Source organism: Protopterus annectens, chromosome 3.part1, assembly GCF_019279795.1.
Source record: "Protopterus annectens isolate FY-2018-M chromosome 3.part1, PAN1.0, whole genome shotgun sequence".
NCBI classification, from domain to species: Eukaryota; Metazoa; Chordata; order Ceratodontiformes; family Protopteridae; genus Protopterus; species Protopterus annectens.
Window position 1 is genome coordinate 732,322,031 of NC_056732.1, and position 19,249 is coordinate 732,341,279.

A 19,249-nucleotide genomic window follows, 5' to 3' on the forward strand; every position below is an offset into this window, starting at 1 on the left:
TTTCCTAGTTACTTCACAGTATACTGCCTGAAGGTTAAAGGCTTATAAACATATACTGTTACAAAAAACAGTGTCGGAGGATGGAAGAATGAACATTTGTCTTTGCTTTTTGTCAGAATTTGCTTTCTAGACACTTAATTTAGGGATCATTCTTTGATCACTGTACTTTTAAATCTGCTTGATGTAAACTAATATGAAAATGATATTAAGTTAAAGCTCTGATCTTCTGTTAGTAGATGCCAATTTTCTATAGCTGCAGACTGAAACGTTTTTATTGCCTGTTTCAGATTTTCTCACTGCTAATGCCACAGCAGTTGAAGTTGAATCAGCTTTAAATGTGCTCCTGTTCATAAAACCAGATACAGTTTCTGTAACCAGAGAAGAATTCAAAGATGGCTATGTGTATAATGTCACTTTTAATTCAGAGAGAGGTAAGAACAAATCATTCCATTTCAGTTATGTACTGTAGCTGTTAAGAATAGTCTTTCTTGATTTTAAGGTACTGCATCAAAGAGCAACTATTTAAAATGCGTCCTGCTCTTCACCCAGACAGATATGGTAAAAAAATTACTAGGGGTACTAAGAACTGATAAAGCAGTATATGGTAAACATATTACTAGGGGTACTAAGAACTGATAAAGCAGTATATGGTAAAAATATTAATAGGGTACTAAAAACTGATAAAGCAGTATATGGTAAAAATATTACTAGGGATACTAAGAACTGATAAAGCAGTATATGGTAAAAATATTACTATGGATACTAAAAACTGATAAAGCAGTATAAGACCAAAGTGTATCCAGTGCCAGCACTAAAGTAATAATTGCCAATATCATTTCTGCTGGAATGGAAATTATGTGCAAAAATGGGAAAAGGTGGTGAGGATGGATGGATGGAAAGTACGCTAGGATAACTGACTATATATTCCTTAAAAAAAGTGCTCCTAGCTCTGTCAGAACCAGGCAAATACTAAAACAGTATATAAAAGGCAAATCTAAAAGGAAAACATATGTGGGCATCTTGAGGCTGGAGCGACTATCCATCAACCAGTTTCAGTGGCATTACCGTTGCATTTTTACTAATATTAGAGCCCAAAATTCTGACTCAAGGAAGTCTGAGCCTTGTTATCTGTGCAAGTGAGGTGATGACTTTCACTGCCAAGCTGTGGTGGTTCAGACATAAGAATATTTAGCTAAGAGGTTCCATGATTAAACCCCTTCATGGGAAATTATGGTGGTTAATACTCCCCTTAGACACACAGAGAAAATGTCACTCAAAAGTTATGTTGACCCTATTATCATATATGATCTTGGAATTCTATAATTAAGAATTCTAAGATTACAATATGAATGTGATATTCTGCTACAGCCACCATCAGAGTGTCCTCAGCTGAAAATTGAACCAGAGAACCTCTTGCAGTGTGGGACAAAGCTAACACTACTGTGGCCACCCCAGCTGTAGGACTGCTAATATTATGTGATTATTTCAGAATTCTTCAGTTAAGGTTTGCACACTTGGTTCATATTATAGTCTTATTATTATTATTATTAATATTTTTTGCAGTTTCTTTTACCTTAAATTTGTTTTACTTTAAGTTGTTTTCCTTGAAGTTTTCAAAGTTACTGCTTGGAGTCATTTATCAAAGATTTGTTTTTCATTCTCTGCCTGCAAAGGGCTTAAGTTTAGCTGATGGGAGGAAGAAGCTTTTTTTATTATTTAAGTTAAGCAGGACAGGAAAATTGTTAATGTTTGGAGATGCTGCTGTTGTGTGACTTTTTTTCCTCATCCACACATTCTGTCTCTGTTGCATTTTATAAGTTCATAGGTTGGTACTAGGCTATTGGCCCTGTGGCCTATACAAGCTTAGCCATGACAATTCCCTGGCTATTCCTTCCCTTACTATTTACTTCCTGGACCCCAGTTTTAAACTCGGTGAGTCTTGAGCTGCGCACTCCTGCTGTAAATTCTATTTTGGAAGCTTCTCTCTCTCTCATGTCATCTCCCTATACTAGTGAGCACTTGAAGAATAAACTGGAAACACCCTCCCCTTAAACTGTTAAACATGAGTTGCCCTCTCATTTCTTCAACCCACTTAATGCATTCTGAAATAGCTAGAGTATTTAGCCTTTTTTCCATCTTGCTTTTAAAATTTGCAACATCTGTAAGAAAAGGAACAGAAAGACACTATTTCCTAGCTTTCATAGAGACCACTGGTCACTGAAAGGCCTGAAAACTGTTTCTTAGGAACCAGCTTGGGATTAGTGCTTCTGTTTTGCTTGTGGTGAGACAATGAGCATGGAGACATCGGCTGGTTAGATGGAGTGTGTGTGGACTTTACTGATTGGTTTACTTGCCATTTACATTGAAACTTCTTCTCTTTCAAATTTTTGACCATTGTACTGCTTGGCTATCTGTTGCACTCAGCTGCTGTATGAGCCATCCAGGGTATCTACCAAGAGAAGGCAACCACAAGCTTATAGGCCCTGAATCATTTGGGATGAGACTTATGATCACCAAAGAACTTGTGACTTACTTCACAGGAACCAGACTGGAATTATTGCTGCTGTTTTGTTTCTTGTGAAAGAAAGAGATAAGGGATATTGATTTCTAACTGGATGTATCTATTGTGAGGCCAGCCCTAGTAGCAGGCAGGTAGTAGACAATAGGCAAATTATCAATATTCATCATTTAAGGCAAAACTAATTCTGTATTTTCACTAAGTAGTTCTATATTAGCTACCATCTAACTTCAGATTGTCATCTTAAATACTTCTTCAGGCTCTACTTTAATAGCCTCCCTCTAACCCCAGAGCACTATGACCAGCCTAATCCTCTGCCCTCTGGCAAAATGGCTCAGCATAACTCAACAGTCTGCTCTCACCCTATCTGTGTCCAGACTGATCACATTAGGTGTTTTAAGGCAGTGTAGCAACTGCCTTATGCTTACTGACTGTTCACTGTTTCTGCCAGTTGGTAGTACAACCTGTGAGACATGTAAATATTTGTTAAACATTCATGCAAACCTCTTTATCAGCCCACTGTGGATAAGTATCATATGTGCACAACACCACAGCAATCATAATACACCACTAAGCCCATAACATTTGCAGAAGCTGTAAAGAAAAATTGCCAAGGCCTCAAAGAACACACTCTAAAACAATCCTACTCTCGAGTGCACAAGGCAACACCGACTCTCACTCCTTACACGAACTAAAAATCCAAATAACTCACCCAAAAGTCACCAGGAAAGCAGGTCTATGCCCATAATGCCCACTATGCCTGCTTCCACACAGGAAATATTTTAGCCATATGTATTCTACAGTTAGGCATACATACTCCATACTCACCAGAGTGGACAAGAACATGGTGACTATAAACTGTTTCTCCATTGCCTGGATATGTGATGTCAGAAGGGTCTTAAACCTGGCAAATATGACTACAGCCTAGCAATGACCCATGTGGGACAGAATGACCTGAATGACTCAACCCAGACTTGCATACAGTGAGAGCAATGGAATTTACTATATGTTCGTTACAGGCACTAAAGACACTGGTTGTGAGTATTATCTTGCCTTCATCAAGGATGATGTTTAATTTCCAAGACAAGATAACAGGCTTCAGCAATTGGTTAAGTAACTGTTATCATTCTAAGGGATCAAGTAGGCATTGGCCTGGGATGACAAGGTAGATAAGCCTTCCTGCTTCATTATGGATGGCTTATACCTCTCAAACCCGAGCTTCTACATACTGGCAAAAGTTTTTGCTGCCCCTATAGTGCCTTTTTAGGCAGACTCCTCCTTCTGGGCATTCCTGCTTAGCCAGATTTGGACAACATCATGGTGGCAATACTTGATGCTAGGAGTCAAAAGAGAAAGACACCAGAACATGAGGTCCTCCTGAAACTTGAGGTCTTCCTAAAATGTGAACACATTCATATTTGTGTAGTTACTTTGATATGGTTTCAGTATAATGACAGCACTCCATCTTTACCAGGTCGCATACCTCTCAACCTGCAGACACAGAAAATAGGTGCAGAGTCCCTGAAGAGTAAGCACATCCAGGCAAAAATCTGGGCGCCTAATCATCATACAATTTGAATAGCAAATAGCACTTAACTCTTCCCATGTCCAGTAGGAATCTGGCGTACTACAGAAACTGCTCAACAAAAAATCCAGCACAGGTCTTTCCCTTGTGCTTCTCAATGCATGATATCCAAAGACTACAAAACGAACAAAATACCAGCAGTAGGGAAATAATCAACCATAAAAACCAACATGAAATATTTTTTTATTATACTCCAAAACACAAGGACTGTATTGTGTGGATGCAAAAAAGATGGCTTTAGTTGTATCTAAACAGGATGAAATCATTCAGAAAGAGTAGCTAACTGATCTTGCAATACTTCTCTTAGTGGAAAGAACTAAAGATGTTCAAAATCATTCTCTCAAAATAGCTGTCAGAGTGCACCAAATTCTGCTACATGAAGGAAGGAAAAATCTCGAGCCATGACTCCCCATTTGGATAACTGTCACCTCTGCAGTCTTCTTGTGCAACAGCATAGTAGATGACGTTTATGCAGTCATCTACTGTGGGCAAAACCGGTCAACGCTCAAAACCTTCACCACCCACTACAAACTTGAAATTACTTCCAGAACAAAATCTTTCATAGTAAAATTAATGTTCGCATAACTGCTACTACCCAAGGTCTGCTAGGAACTATAGCCATAATTTACAAAGGTGGGCCACTTCTTAACAGATGTAAAAGTAATGTTTTCACAATAACACTAAATTTGTAAGAAGTGTTTTCATTTCTGTTAATACATTCCCAACCAATCATTGCTTCCACCCTCCCAGGCCTGGAGCAAAGAGGGAATCCTGTTCTTGATAGACGTCCTATCCTTGAGCTTAGTCATGTCCTGGCTCTCATGCCTTTTGCTTCTCCTTCTCTCTCTCTATGGGTTACTTGTTTCTCTGGGAAACACTGCCACTAAGAACTGGAGATCTGGAGGAAGAAAACCATGATGGGTGTGGGGGGAGGGAGCAAGGCAGCCTAAAATCTCTGAGTGCCAAGTAATTTCTAATACTTGCTGTGCATTGTACTTCAGGTTACAGAAGATGGATGGACTTGTTAAGATCTGGCATGATGGAGGCTACATCATTTTCATTTCATAGGGACTTAAGTGAAGACAAATAGTCTAACATTAATTGTAAAGAATTCCTGGAAATTAATTTCACTTGAAACTGTTGGTGGGCCTATATCTGCATTTAAGTTGATTTAAAATAGTGTAACAAATGATGCAAAGCTCCTCCTTCTAAGTATGCATATATATATATATATATATATATATATATATATATATATATGTGTGTGTGTGTGTGTGTGTGTCTACTTCAAAATACTGAATGATGGAATTTGCCCCTTCACTGTTGTGTGATCTTGGAGTTGGTATATATAATTAGCAGGGGGTGTGGGGGCATAGCCCCCCCACACAAGGGGTGCAGGGGGGCTTGCCCCCCTGCATTAAAAATGTTTTCAGTATTTTGAGATTCAGTCTTTTGGTTTTTCAGTCTTATATATGTAAAATCAAAGTATGTATGTATGCATAAATGTCAGATTAATTCTGCATAACAGTTTCTTTTTCATTCTCTGTCATTTTTACCCACTCCCCGCAGCTGACCATCAGTTGCCACCAGCTCCTGTCCTCATTCACTGGGCCTACTGGATCTGTCTTAGCCTCACTGGGCTCCACCCACCTCACACTCACAAATTCTGCATTGGCTGCCTTGAAGATGCAAACACAGCTTCCCAACTAAGCAGCACACTGCTTGCCGCATGGAACCCACCAGGAGCCAGGTTGAGTGAGTAAGTCAGTGTTAGCTACTTGCTGCCATCCTAGACCCCCTCCAGCACCCATGCCCACAGTCAAACACAGATTGTCTGAGGTATAGTCAAGGCGTTATTTGCCTACACCATAGGGCTGTGCATACTTTATCTATCCTTGAGTCTGCTGAACATGCCCCCTCCATGGGGGTCTATATCAAATCATTGAATCAATAACACGCCAATGCCTCTTCGTCAAACACCTATTGAGCAAACAAACTAATCATCAAACTAAGTTTTCAGCGAAAACTTTCCTAGGGAAAACTGATGGTAATCCACCTTACTGACCATAAAAAAAACAAAAAACTTAACACCTACCCCAAGGGGGGAGGCTACAACCCCCTCACACTCCCACAGCTAAATATGCCAAGTCTGAGATCACACTACAGTGGGGAAAAGGGCAAATTCCAGATGGTGGCCAAACATTGTTTTGCCCTAGGAAACTTTTCCCTGAAAACTTAATTCGACGAGTAGAATATTCACTGAATAAGTGTTCGACAAAGAGACGTTTGCATATTAGTGATTCGATGATCTAGTATAGACCCCCTCCATGACCATGTCTATCTATCCATATCAGGGAGATCCCTCACCCTGTGTGTGCTTGCAGATTGAGGGCCTGCTATGTTTTTCCCAGAGTTTGCATGTTCTGAGACATACTACATGAACGTTATCATCTGCTCCTCCACAGTCCATGTTGTTAGGCAATCCTGGGTTATCTGAGTCACAGTTAGGGCTTTATACTTCTGCACCAAAGACCCAACAAGATTGGGGGTTTGCTTTAATGGTTAAGATGGTACAAGGTACACGGTTTGATTCTCTTCGTGGGAAGGAAAATTGGTTAGGTTTAAAATGGCTCACAGGTCAGCTAGTTGAGTACTTATCTACAAACAAAATTAATATGTTCATAGCTTTATACTAGGATAAAGACCATGTGGGTCTTTACAAGCCTAGCTGTGCAACCCAAACAGTTTTCCCCCCATGTTCCTTGGATCCCTATATGGTGGGGTATGTTAGTAAAGCTGAAGCTAAGGGATATGTGGTGGTACATTATGTTAGTTGGCAATTAATTTACTTACTGTCGACCTCTGTCCACCAGAGACATGGGGGCAGACCGAGGGTGAATTTGCAATTTCCCATTCAGTGATTAAGGTTTCTTTTGTATAGGTTCAAGGATGAACTATTCTTCACATAGATGGAAGCTCATTCCATAGTGTGCTGATCCTTTGAGACACATATTGGTATCTCCAGCATGTCCTTTTTATGTCGGGGCAAAGTTCAGGTCCTTGGATCTAATGTTTCTGGTGCTGTTTGTTTTGCTGATGCACAAGAGAGCCATCAAAGCTAGATATGAGAATGCCTAGTATGCTAGGCATAGATTGTCTCTTGGTAACCTGTAGGAGACTGAGTACAAAGATAGGGCCTTGAGGCAATCAGTGTAAGACAAGTTTTCATACCCTTGATTCTCCTAGTGAGGAACATTTGAGGGCATTTCAACTGATGCAAGTGCCTGGTTAGGTATAAACCAAAAGGGGCATTGCACTCACTGATGGGTCTGATAAGGGCTGAGTAGAGCAGTACTCTAACTTACATGAAACTTGATGCTACACCCTTACTTATGAACTGGGTGACATAGAATGATTTTCTTACTCTCTTAGCGATGTGTTTCTTGAAGACCAGATTACTGTCTACATTATGTTCCCAGAATCCTAATCAAATGGGTAACTCTTAGGTGTGTTTTATTGATGAAGTAATTAGCTTGTGCGGATGATTTCCCAGAGGGCACTATAATGCATTTCTTCACATTGAGTTTTAATCCACAGCTTTAACACCTGTCATTTGTTTGTGTTAGACCTTCTTGTAGAATGTTGTTGTCATGGGGGGACCATGATAACTCCTAATTTACTGTCATCTGTAAACTTGTTGAACCAGAGGCCTTTGACATTAGCCTTTACCTCTGAGAAGTAGATGCCAAAGAAGAGCAGGCCCAGCATAGAGCTCTGGGATACTTTGCTGATGACCAGTCTGTTGGTGGAGGTGGTCTCACTGATTCTGACTTCTTGGTTCCTTTCTGTGAGCCAGACAGAAATCCAGTGAGTTTTGTGAAAATGTATACCTATTTCTGAGAGTATGTCAACAATGCTTGAGAGAGGTATTGTATCAAACAGCTTAGCCAGGTCAAGGTAAGGGGTATGCACCATTTTCCCCTTAAGCATAGCCTTGATGACCTTCTCAAAGAAATCAACCAGGTTGAGTAGGCAAGACCTCCCCTTAAAGCCAACCTGGGATGAGTCCACCATCTGTAGGTTACCAATGTCCTTGTTGATCATTTTCATGATAATTCATTCCATAGCATTACTTATCAGTCTTGTCAGATTGATGGTTCTGTAGTTCCTGAGTTTGGTTGATGGTCCACCTTTGTAAAAAGGGATGAATGTTGCAGACCTCCATTCAGCTGGCACATAACCTGATTTGAATCTGTAGTTGAAGAGCACCTCAAGTGGTCCTGCTAGGTCTTGTTTTAGACTTATGTGGCAACCATGGATATTGTCAGGGCCCATTGAAGCAGTGTTTTTGTCCTTACCGAGTGGCACCAGGACCTGCTCCCTCTTGATAGTTGAGGGGGTTATGCTAGAAGGAATTTCACAGAGGGTAGTGGGGGGAGATGAGGTGGTGAAATTAATAAATTTATCCACCAGTACATTCTCTATGTCACCCTGGTCAGTGAATGTTGTGCCATTTACCACCAGTTCTGCACACTGCTGAGTGTTGCCTTTAAGGTTCCTGACATAGCTGAAGAAGGCCTTGTGATCATCCTTAGCCTGGGAAACTATCCTGACCTTGTAATTGGCCTTGTTGAGCCTCATGACACATCTTAATTTCTTGTTTAGTTGAATCAAAGAGCTCTTGAGAGCTCTATGAGAGTTGTTCTTTCTGATTTTGGCTGTGACCTGGCCATGACATTTTCTTTTGTTATATACCCTGTTAAGGTAAGGATTTCACCAGTGGGGTTAGTTTTTGGTGTTAGATATGGGAATACTTATGTTAGGTACAGCAGCCCCAATGCAGCCATTTTCATGTGTTTTACAGGGCTTCTGTAAGTAATTCTGCATATGTAGCTGAGTTTTGGGTATGTGAATTTTGACAAACAGTGACAATAGAATATAGTTTGCTTTAGAATAGTTCCTAACCTTTACTGGCTCAGTTGGGTTTTGTGGACTGATTTTTATTTTGAGGGAGACAGCTTTGTGGTCCAACTTCACCAGTGAGGACCTGACATGGTTGGAGGTGCAACACTCTCCCATGTTGGTGAGTACTAAGTCCAATATGTTTGATCCTGTGGTTGGAGTGTGCACTATCTGGTCCAGGGTGTTTGTGTTGATAAAGTCCAGGAAACATTGTGCCTATGAGTTAGAGGCTGTGCACATTCCTCAATCTATAGAAGGGTAGTTAAACTCTTCAGTGAATATGGTATTTAATGGAATGGTGAGTACATATCGTAAACTAATATGTACAATCCACTTGAACGAGGATAACAGAAAACAAATGGCAGTAAAGCAACTAAATTTTAATTGTAAGCATTCATCGAAAAACAACTTGAACTTCAGAAGACATATAAATAATGGCAACGCCACCATTTAAAAAGCCCAGCTTTTAAGTCATGTGACTTCTTATCCAGTCTTACATTCAATTTCCATTCTTGCTTTTCAATCTCACCAGTATTAATTTATAATTCCAGTGTTATAATAATTAACTTCTAAAAAAGTCATTTCCCAAAAACAAAATGAACGAAAAATTTAAAACGAAAAAAATAAAAACTGTACATCAGACTCACTAAGAACAAAACAAAACTCACCATCCATAAGTAAGGAATACATTCCTAATAACCATACATAAATAATATAAATGTATATAAAATTATATATATATATATACATATATATATATATATATATATACATATATTACCTCATTATTGATTTTAGTTTCCAAATACAGTTAATTGATGCCAATTCGTTTAACACAGTCCAAGAATCAGCCTGCAACAGAAGTTGCCAAGGTTAAATCTTTACGTTCTAACAGCAATGTCGTTGGCCCCCTGCGAATACCCCCCCCCCTGTCAATCGCCATATATCTACACATGCGCCCATTATTATGTAATACATGCTTTGATAATGTGTTAGTTTTTTTTATAGAGTATTCATTTTCATAAATACGCTGTTTGACCTTCCATTCAGTTTTGCCCACGTAAAAACATGGGCACTTCTGACGGGATACTAAATAAATCACGCCTTTAAAATCAAAATTAAAGGCATCCTTTAGTCTATATTGTTTCCCTCTAATCTCAAATGTAGCACCAGTCATTATTTTTTCGTAGGGATGTTCAAAAATACTTTGCTGAGTTGCCAGCCCGACCCCACCTACCTGTATATCTTCAGCGTCACTCGACTGCGAGGAGGACATGCAGACTCGAACAGAAGAACCTCTTGTTGTGAGGCGACAACGGTAACCGCTGCACCACCATTCTTATTTAAGCCAACATGAACGGATCCCAGGTAACTTGACTTTTGTTCCTTTAGCACTGAATAGAATTAGAGGAAATGTAAGTAAGCCGCCTATGAATGTAGTAAATGATTTGGGGAGACAGAAATTACTGTTAAATGAGTTGGCTTGTGAAGGTTTCAACAATATGACTGAACAGTCAGATGTAACATCGCATCACTTGATTGGCCCTCCTGTTTTGAATGACTGGTTAAACCGTTCACTTGTTTGTAATGTGGACTATTCCATTTTTATACGGAAGAAAGAGAAAATGGATGAATTTAATTATAAATTGACTACATTTAAAAAACTTCAATTAGAAAATACATATTTTACCGAATGTCTTAAAAACCAACAGGTCCCTAAGAATCTCCGTTCATTAAAATACCCTATTGGGCTTATTGAGAACTCTCCCCTATATTGCAAATTAATTAAACTGTTTGACAAACAAAGTTGCAAACTTTTAGAAGTTTTGATAAAATAAAACATAATGCTAGGTTAATGGAAAACCTAGTCCAGGACTGAGTAAGCCTAAATGATAATATTAAGAGGGATTCAGCTTACACTGTACATAGTAAGGGGTATCGCAAAATATTTATTAATATTTACCAGCTTTTGTTTAAAATAAAAAATAATAAACTAAAAAAAGATATTGAGAGAAAAAAAAGAGTATGCTGAATGGACACATACCCAAACCTCCTATCTCACAAAATTGGGGGACAAAATTTAAACTGAACCATAATCGTGAAGAAATAAAGCAACACAATAGGGAGCGAAAAACCATCATGAGACCCCTGAAAAGGATTTATCTAGTTGCCCCATATGACAAGAAGGGAGTGAACACCTCCCTTTAAGACTTTTAGATAGGATTAGAGAGAAGAACCAAAGGAATGTTGAAGGTAACCAATTGAACAACCAGACAAAAAGGCAGGATTTGTACACCCCTTCCTGGAGGAATCAACAGGGTGGACCAAACCAAGTATGGAACAGCAACAATCACACCAGTCGATCAAGGAATTACTGGGAAAATCGGAAACACAAATACGTGAGCCCAATGAATGACTTAGAACGACTGTGTTTGAGACGACGTGTGAGTACCCTGTTATGGTCAAAAAACATCAAGGGGACTTTATTCTATATAATTTTTCAAACACTGTTACTGATGAGCAAACTGTTGAAATGTTAAGTAAAGGGATCACATCTGTCCCATCAAAGAGGATGAATTTAGCTAAAACAATTATTGATTTGAAACTTTTTATGGGAAAGTTGAACTTTAACTTGATTTTTGAAAGAACTACTACAACTCAACTTGTAAATACTAATATTTCTAGTGCCTATAACCTACCTCTCCACCCTGCTTTGTTATTGTACCAGAAACTATCCAAACTTGATTTCAGGAACACCTTTAAGGTTTCGCATAACAAGGTGTCCCATAATAATTTGAGTGAGCAAGACCGGTTGAATATCGAGTACTTGCCACAAAGGAATGTCCTGTTAATGAAACCAGACAAGGGGGGGTGTCTTGGTTGTAATGGATGTTCTTGATTATACCACTAGAATGAACAATATTTTGGAAACTGATACTTATACTTTAGTTTCAAAGAATGAGGTTAATGGAGCATATAGGCAAGTGTACTCACAATTGGAAGATATGTTTATTGATAGAAGGATTGATATTGAGACATACAGTTATCTGAATATGGTTGCCCCTATTATCCCGGTCATCTTCAGGGTCCCAAAAATTCATAAGAATTTGGATAATCCCCCTATAGTGGATGGTAGGCAGTCAGTGACATATGAATGTGCAAAGGTTTTGGATTCTAAGCTTAAGGAGGTCCTGAAGGGGAAGGTACAAATTTGTAGGGACTCTTGGTCATTCTTGGAGAGTATTAACTCTTTTGAATTACAACAGGAAGATATATTCCTCACAACAGATGAGGGATTTATATACATCCATACTCCAGGATATAGAAGTTGAATGGGTGTCTGAAGTTTTGAGATTGAGGGAAATACCTCAGGACCTTATATGAAGAGTTGTTGGAAATTATACTAAAAAACAACTTTTTATTTTTGATGGGTGGTACTATTTACAGAAAATCAGAGTAGAGATGGGATCACCTTGTGGTGCAACATTCTCAAATATGATAATGGCTCTATGGGAACATAAATTTATCTTTCATGATGAGGATATTAAAAGTAAAATTCGGTTCTACACCCATTATCTTAATGACATTTTTATCTTATGGAAGGGTGGAAGGAAAGATATAGATACATTTATTGAATATATAAATAAAACTACTGAGTTGTTGACATTTACATTTACAGTCAACATGAACGAAGTGGCCTATTTGGATGTTCTGTTGGTCAAGGATAGTAATACTAAAAGATACATATTAGAAATTTTTGGAAAGAAAACATATTCGAAAAACGTCCTTAACTTCTCCACTATGCACCCTTATCACTAGAAAAAAATCTCTTGTCAAGGGACAACTAGTGAGAGCTGCACACACATGGCTTCACTGGAGGAAGATTTCCTATATGAGTGTGAAAATTTGTCGGGTATGTTTATTAGAAGGGGATACCTAAGGTCCTTCTTAATAGCTTAAGTGAAGAAATAAGAGACAAGAGGGCTAGAGGTTTCATGAGATCTGTCTTGTCCATTAGTGAGCAACCTGTTGTTCTGGTTAGTATGGATAACCGTACCGTTCCACTTGCACCCAATATTGGAAAAGAAACCCAGTTTATTACAACTTTTTGTATGGAAGTTAGTCAAATAAGAAGTTTATTAAATAAGAATTGGGTTATACTTAATGATGATAGTACAATCAGGACAAGAGTGGGGATGGGACCTAAATTTGTTTTTAAGAGAAACGTGAATTTTAAAAGTATTTTGAACATCCCTTAGAGAAAGCTTTAAGACCTGTTGGAATGAGAAAATGTGGCTGCTGTCAATTTTGTAAACTAATAATGACTGGTGCCACATTTGAGATTAGAGGGAAATAATACACACTAAAGGATGCCTTTAGTTGTGATTCTAAAGGCGTGGTTTATTTAACATCCTGTCAGAAATGCCCATGTTTATACAAAGGCAAAACTGACTAGAAGGACAAGCAGTGTATTTATGAAAATGAATACTCTATAAAAAAAACTAACACATTATCAAAGCATGTGTTAAATAATAATGGGCACATGTTTAGATATATGGCGATCGACTGGGTGAGGACCGGTGTTCATGGGGGGGCCAACGACATTGCTGTTAGAACGTTAATTGGTAGCATTGTCATTATTTATATGTCTGATGAAATTCAAGTTGTTTTTGGGCAAAAGTGCTTACAATTACAATTAAGCGTTTATTTTTTTACTGCCATTTGTTTTCTTCTATCCTCGCTCAAGTGGATTGTACATATTATTTTGCTAGTTTGTGGTTCATTTTGTTTTTTACAGAATACATCTAGTAAGTTTAGATAAGAGTTGCAAGCTTTCTGGGCCATAGTCCATGACACGTAGCTGGTCAAGACTTGGTAAGGAACCTTGTCTGTGGAGAATTACATATGGGATTAGAGTTGGGATACTAATAATATTTTAAGCCTCAGATCATCCCCATTCTCTGGCACAGGTTCCCCATCTACGTAAAGCAGAGTCCATCCCTAACCTTATTTAAGTTTAATTTTGATCAATGGATAGAAAATTTGAAATTTACCCCAGGTCTGACCCCCATGTCTCTAACAGACAGAGGCAGACAGTAACTATGGCCAAACTAACATACCTACACCCCCTACATAACTTTTAGAAACTTTCTAACTAATGTATCCCTTCTTAATAAATGCTCATGATACCTAGGGGCACAATTAGGTTGGATTGGGTTGCGTTGCTAGGCTTATAAAGGTCCTGGTAGTCCTTAGCCTAGTATTTACTTATGAACCTATAAAATAATTTGTGTTGCTTGTCTTGTTTGAACACTTTTAAGAATTTCCTAGTAAGATATGTAGGGTAGTTGCTGTGTATAACAAAGACTGTTTCGGGGTGTTTTCAAAGAAAATGACATTATAATGTTACAGACACTCACTTCTTTTTAAAATTATTTGTCTCCTTTAAAATATACACAAATTGTTGCAGCTATTTATTACCTATATAACATTTTTGAGAAATGGATATAATCTAAGACAAGCAACAGACTAAGTATCATACATATCCATAAGCTTATTAATCAAGCAGCAACAGTAGCAGTAATGTTAAAATGCAGGGAAGCACTTGTCTCAGCTCTTGCTACATCCCAATTCCCAGGTTTATTGTTACAAAGACTAAAATAAGGAAATTTTCAGAAAACATTTCATATTATTTCGAATTTTAAAAGTACAGCATATTTATGATGCGGTGCATCAGTTTGCATTGTGAGGTCTGTGAATTAATGCACTTTGATGAATTGAAAGTTTTTACTTTTATAACCCTAACCAATGGTTTAATACACAGGGGGATTTGACATTCTTCAAGCTGAAATTGATGGAGAAAATTTCACAGTTGCCATTGAAAAACTAACAGAACAGCCTTACATGAAGACATTTACTTTGTCATGGGATGGAGTGGACTCTCTGCCTATACCATCATATGCAAATGCAACTCAGGTTGGTTGTGTTAAAATAGGTTAAGCATAAAACTTGACATGATTTTGTTATTGTTGATTTTATAATATTGTATCACTACCATCGATGCTATTTTCAAAGTTCTCCATCTCTCTCTTGTTATATGCACATTGTTTATATTAATGTATACGAGCCATTTCAGATTGCAAGTTATGCTTTGAAAATAGACCTTACAAAAAACATTTTCACATTGGTAAGTACAGAGAAGACAGTGTTCCAAATTATTCAAGTCCAACAATGAATTTAACTAAATAGCTCATTGCGAGCATTTGCATTGTATTCAGTGTATATACTTTCTCTACATCTAGAAAATACATTAGAAATAACGTCTTTGTTTCTTGCGCCTTTTATCAGAAATTGTTGGCATTATGTTATTTTTCCCTGCAAGGATAAATCCATGTGTCTTTTCCATTTTTCCATTCTGCAGCTGCTGTGAATGCAGACATGATGGCACTACATTGATTGCACAGAACAATCAAGATTTTCTAAGATCTTAGCCATTGTTTGTTTATTGTAATAAAAATTCACCACACTGTCTTGAAAGTTACCAGCCACTTGTTACTGCGGTGGTGGTGCTGCGGTAGCGTTGTCGCCTCACAGTAAGACGTTGTCCAGTTCGATTCTCAGCTAAAGCGTCTTCTGTGTGGAGACATGCATGAATGGCGTACCTTCGTTGAAGGTTGTATGTCAGGGCTGGCAACTTGGTATGTAAAAATCTACTGCCAATCATTAGCGGACCGGAGTTCCGCTGTGGCGACCCCTAACCAGGAAAAGCCGAAAGATACACTGTCTAGAAAGTTACCAGCCACTTGTAGCTTCACCGAGCCAACACCACATCCCGAGCCCAAGTTATATGCTGATTTTCTTTGGAGTGAAACACCCTTTATCAGTCAAAGCTTTTAAAAATATGAGCAAATATTTTTATACAAAATATGATGCATCACAATGAAAATTAAATATGAGTCATTCAGTGTAATTAGTTCAATAATTGTAACATTTATGCTTTTTTTTCCTTAAAAAAGCATTATACTTTAAAGACTGTTAACCTTTTCAGAATGTTTGCTTTTAAAATAAGTTGGCAGCTGATTTCCAATTCTTACATTTCATTGTCAAAAATCCATTCCCTTTAGATTTTTTTTACTATAACACCCGTTCCTTGAAATAAAATGCTCAGTGAAGACCCACTTTAGAAATATAAAACAGTAATGTATTATATAGGTAGTGTTTATAGCCCTAAGATATTCAGATACATATTTGCAATTTCTGTACAGTCTAGTTGCTTGCTGCAAAGATACTTTTAAAGTTACATGTCAAGTGGCCAGCATTGCAGTTACAAAAGTTATAATTATTGCATGCTATACCTAAATGGTGAATAAAAAAGGGTTAATTTTACAGACATATAAGTTACAATGTGCACAGTGAAACAACTTAATTATTCTAAGTCTTCTTGGTAGAACCATTGAAAACTTCATTAAACCCATTTTTTCCTCTGTCTCTTTTACTGAGCCCTGTGATTTTGATTTTATTATGTCTATTCCTTATGCATTGCCTTTTCTTCTGTCCTTCTAGCGTTCTTGTTTTGACCCCCTTACATAACAGCATTGCTGTTGTATTATACCGTCTAGTTTTAGAATACAGCATGGGATAGGGATTCAAAAGTATAGGGAGTGCTGATTATTCTGACAAAGTTGACAAAGTTATAAAAAAAAAAAATCTCAAAAAAGTGATGCCAGGTATTGAAATCCTAGAAATCCCAAATAAAATATTTGGACTGGTCTTTACTGGTTGGGCAAAAAAAAAAAAAAAAAAATCAGTAATGATTAATTCCAGTAAACAAACTGTATTTGGTTAACATTTCCAAAATATGTTTGATATTGTTTTAATAAAATTTTAGACATGAAAGGTATAGCCAGATAATTATACTGCATTTGCTACTGTAGAATTTCTCCATATTTTACAGAAATTTTGAGGCCAAGCATGACTAATAGTGTTGTGAAAAATAGAACAGAAAGGTTTCCAAGAATAAAATGTTTTCACTACTATTAGCAACTCATTTGTTTTAAGATTTCCTAATTTATTTTGCAAGGTATTCAAAATATGTCATTTTGGTATGTACAGACACAAATAAATGTATTAGTAATAGGTATCTTCAGAAGATTCTAAAAAAAGAAAAAATAGTGGAAAATATTTATTTTAATGACTGCCATGTAGAAATCAGAGAAAATGTTAACATTTTCTAGCTTGCTAAATCTTGAATTAATGACCACGTTTTACAAACATTATTAGTGTTATAATTTATTATTTTGAGAATCAAATTCATAAGCATCTCAGTGAAGATTTGATATGTCAGTAGTTATCAAACATAAAAAATAGAATTGTCTTGTTAATGTTAAGGGGATACTTTGTCAAAAAGTGTTAATAATAAGTGCAATTTTTTTGAAGATCATTCTGCAGTTATTGACAATTGATATTAATGTCATCAATAACAGATGTACATTGAAGAGCTATGCCATTACAGACAGGATAATGAAAAAAGATGAAGAAGTAAGGGAGTCAATATATTAATTAAATAACTGTGGGAGGGGGGAGGAATCCTTAACTAGTACCATTTTGACTGGAATTAACTATAAAATCTGTAACTTAAATATATATGAGTTGAAAGATTAAAATAAAGAAACTGACAATGATTCAGAAAAAACATAGCATCTGTAAAATGCTGAATAGACATTTATAAGCTTATAAATACATTTATTTATTTATTTTATATTTGATTACTCGGTAATGTTCAGCTGGGCCAGAAGCCTGTTTTCAATGGAGACCCAGACAGAGAAAAGCTCCAGAAATGTTATGATAGTAAGTCAACGTAAATAACAGTAAATAAAGTAAAAGTACATGTTACAAAATGAAAATACAGAATCAAAGGAGCTTACAACAAAAATACAGTTACAGCAAAATACAGTACAATGAGTTACATGGATTATTACATGTTCACATGGACAATCGTGTTTTTTTTTTTTTTTTTATGTAAGTTAGTAGTAATGGAATTGTTAATTCATTTCTGGGTAGAGAATGATTGATACAAGAAAGGTTGGACAACCAGGAGGTGAGAGGACTCTGAGTAAGAGAATTTAGCCTGAGCTAGAAACTTAGCCCGGGATAGTGCAGGAGCATAGCCAGTGATTTGTAAAGCGTTCTTTTAGGTGTTGCTTGAATTTGAGGCTGTCGGTGTTGTTTAAGATGTGTTGGGGTAATAGATTCCAGGTTCTGGATATTTTGGTAGAGTAGAGGGAATCACCATACATATTGTGGGATTTAATAAGCTTTGAAGCAGTTTATCAGATGATCCAAGAGGCCTAGGGTTTGTATTTGTTTGAACTAGGTCTTTTATAGCTGGGCAGGTATCAGGTTTATGGACAATGATGTGGACAATGGTTAGTTGATTCAGGTGTAATACATTGGGTAGGTCAGTCCAGCTGAGTTGTTTAAATGCTGAGCAATGGTGAGATCTGTGTGGTAGGTTTGCAGCAAATTTTGCTATTTTGTTATAGTACATCTCTAGATTGTTTAGATTGGTCTTGCATAGGTTGGTAAAGATTTGTGAAGAGTAGAGCAGGGTGGGTAGTAGATAGGATCTGGCTGTGGCTAGTCTGGAGTTGTTGGTTAGGTATGGCTAAGCTTTATAGAGTGAGCCAAGTTTAATATGGACTTTTTTGATTGTTAGAGCCACATGTTTGTTGAATTTTAGACCGTTATCTATTGTTACTCCTAGAAGTTTAGTTTGATCAACTGGTTCAATTTTAGTACAGTTGGAGGCATAGATGATGAGTGGGATATAGCTGTTTTTGGCTTTATTGTTAGAAAAAATATAAGCTTAGTTTTTTAGGGTTTAGTATGAGTTAGTTTTCGGTGAGGTTGTTTTCTATGTCTTGGAGTGATTTTTGTGTTTTTCTTGAAGTTTTTTTTTTTTCTTGTAGTTTAAGATATGTGGGAGCAGAGCAGATAAGGGAGGCATCATCAATGTATTGGATGATAAAGGCTAGTTGGGTTGCAGTACTTAGGTTATTGGTGAATATGATGAAAAGAAGAGACCCGAGGATGGAACCTTGAGAAACTCCGGCAGAGATCGGCAGGAGGGAGAAGAGGTTATTTTCCCATTTGGTGGACTGCTGTCTACTAGTATGATAGCTGTG

General features: G+C 37.3%; 1 protein-coding gene across 1 annotated transcript in view; it reads left to right on the forward strand.

The window, feature by feature from the left end:
• The window catches only part of PKHD1L1 (PKHD1 like 1), a 1,597,738-nt gene that overhangs the window by 387,261 nt on the left and 1,191,228 nt on the right, over positions 1–19,249 (forward strand). The window contains exons 19-20 of the mRNA XM_044066249.1: positions 288–431; positions 14,890–15,041. Coding sequence (XP_043922184.1) covers positions 288–431; positions 14,890–15,041 — 296 coding nt within the window. The remainder of the gene's footprint in view (positions 1–287; positions 432–14,889; positions 15,042–19,249) is intronic.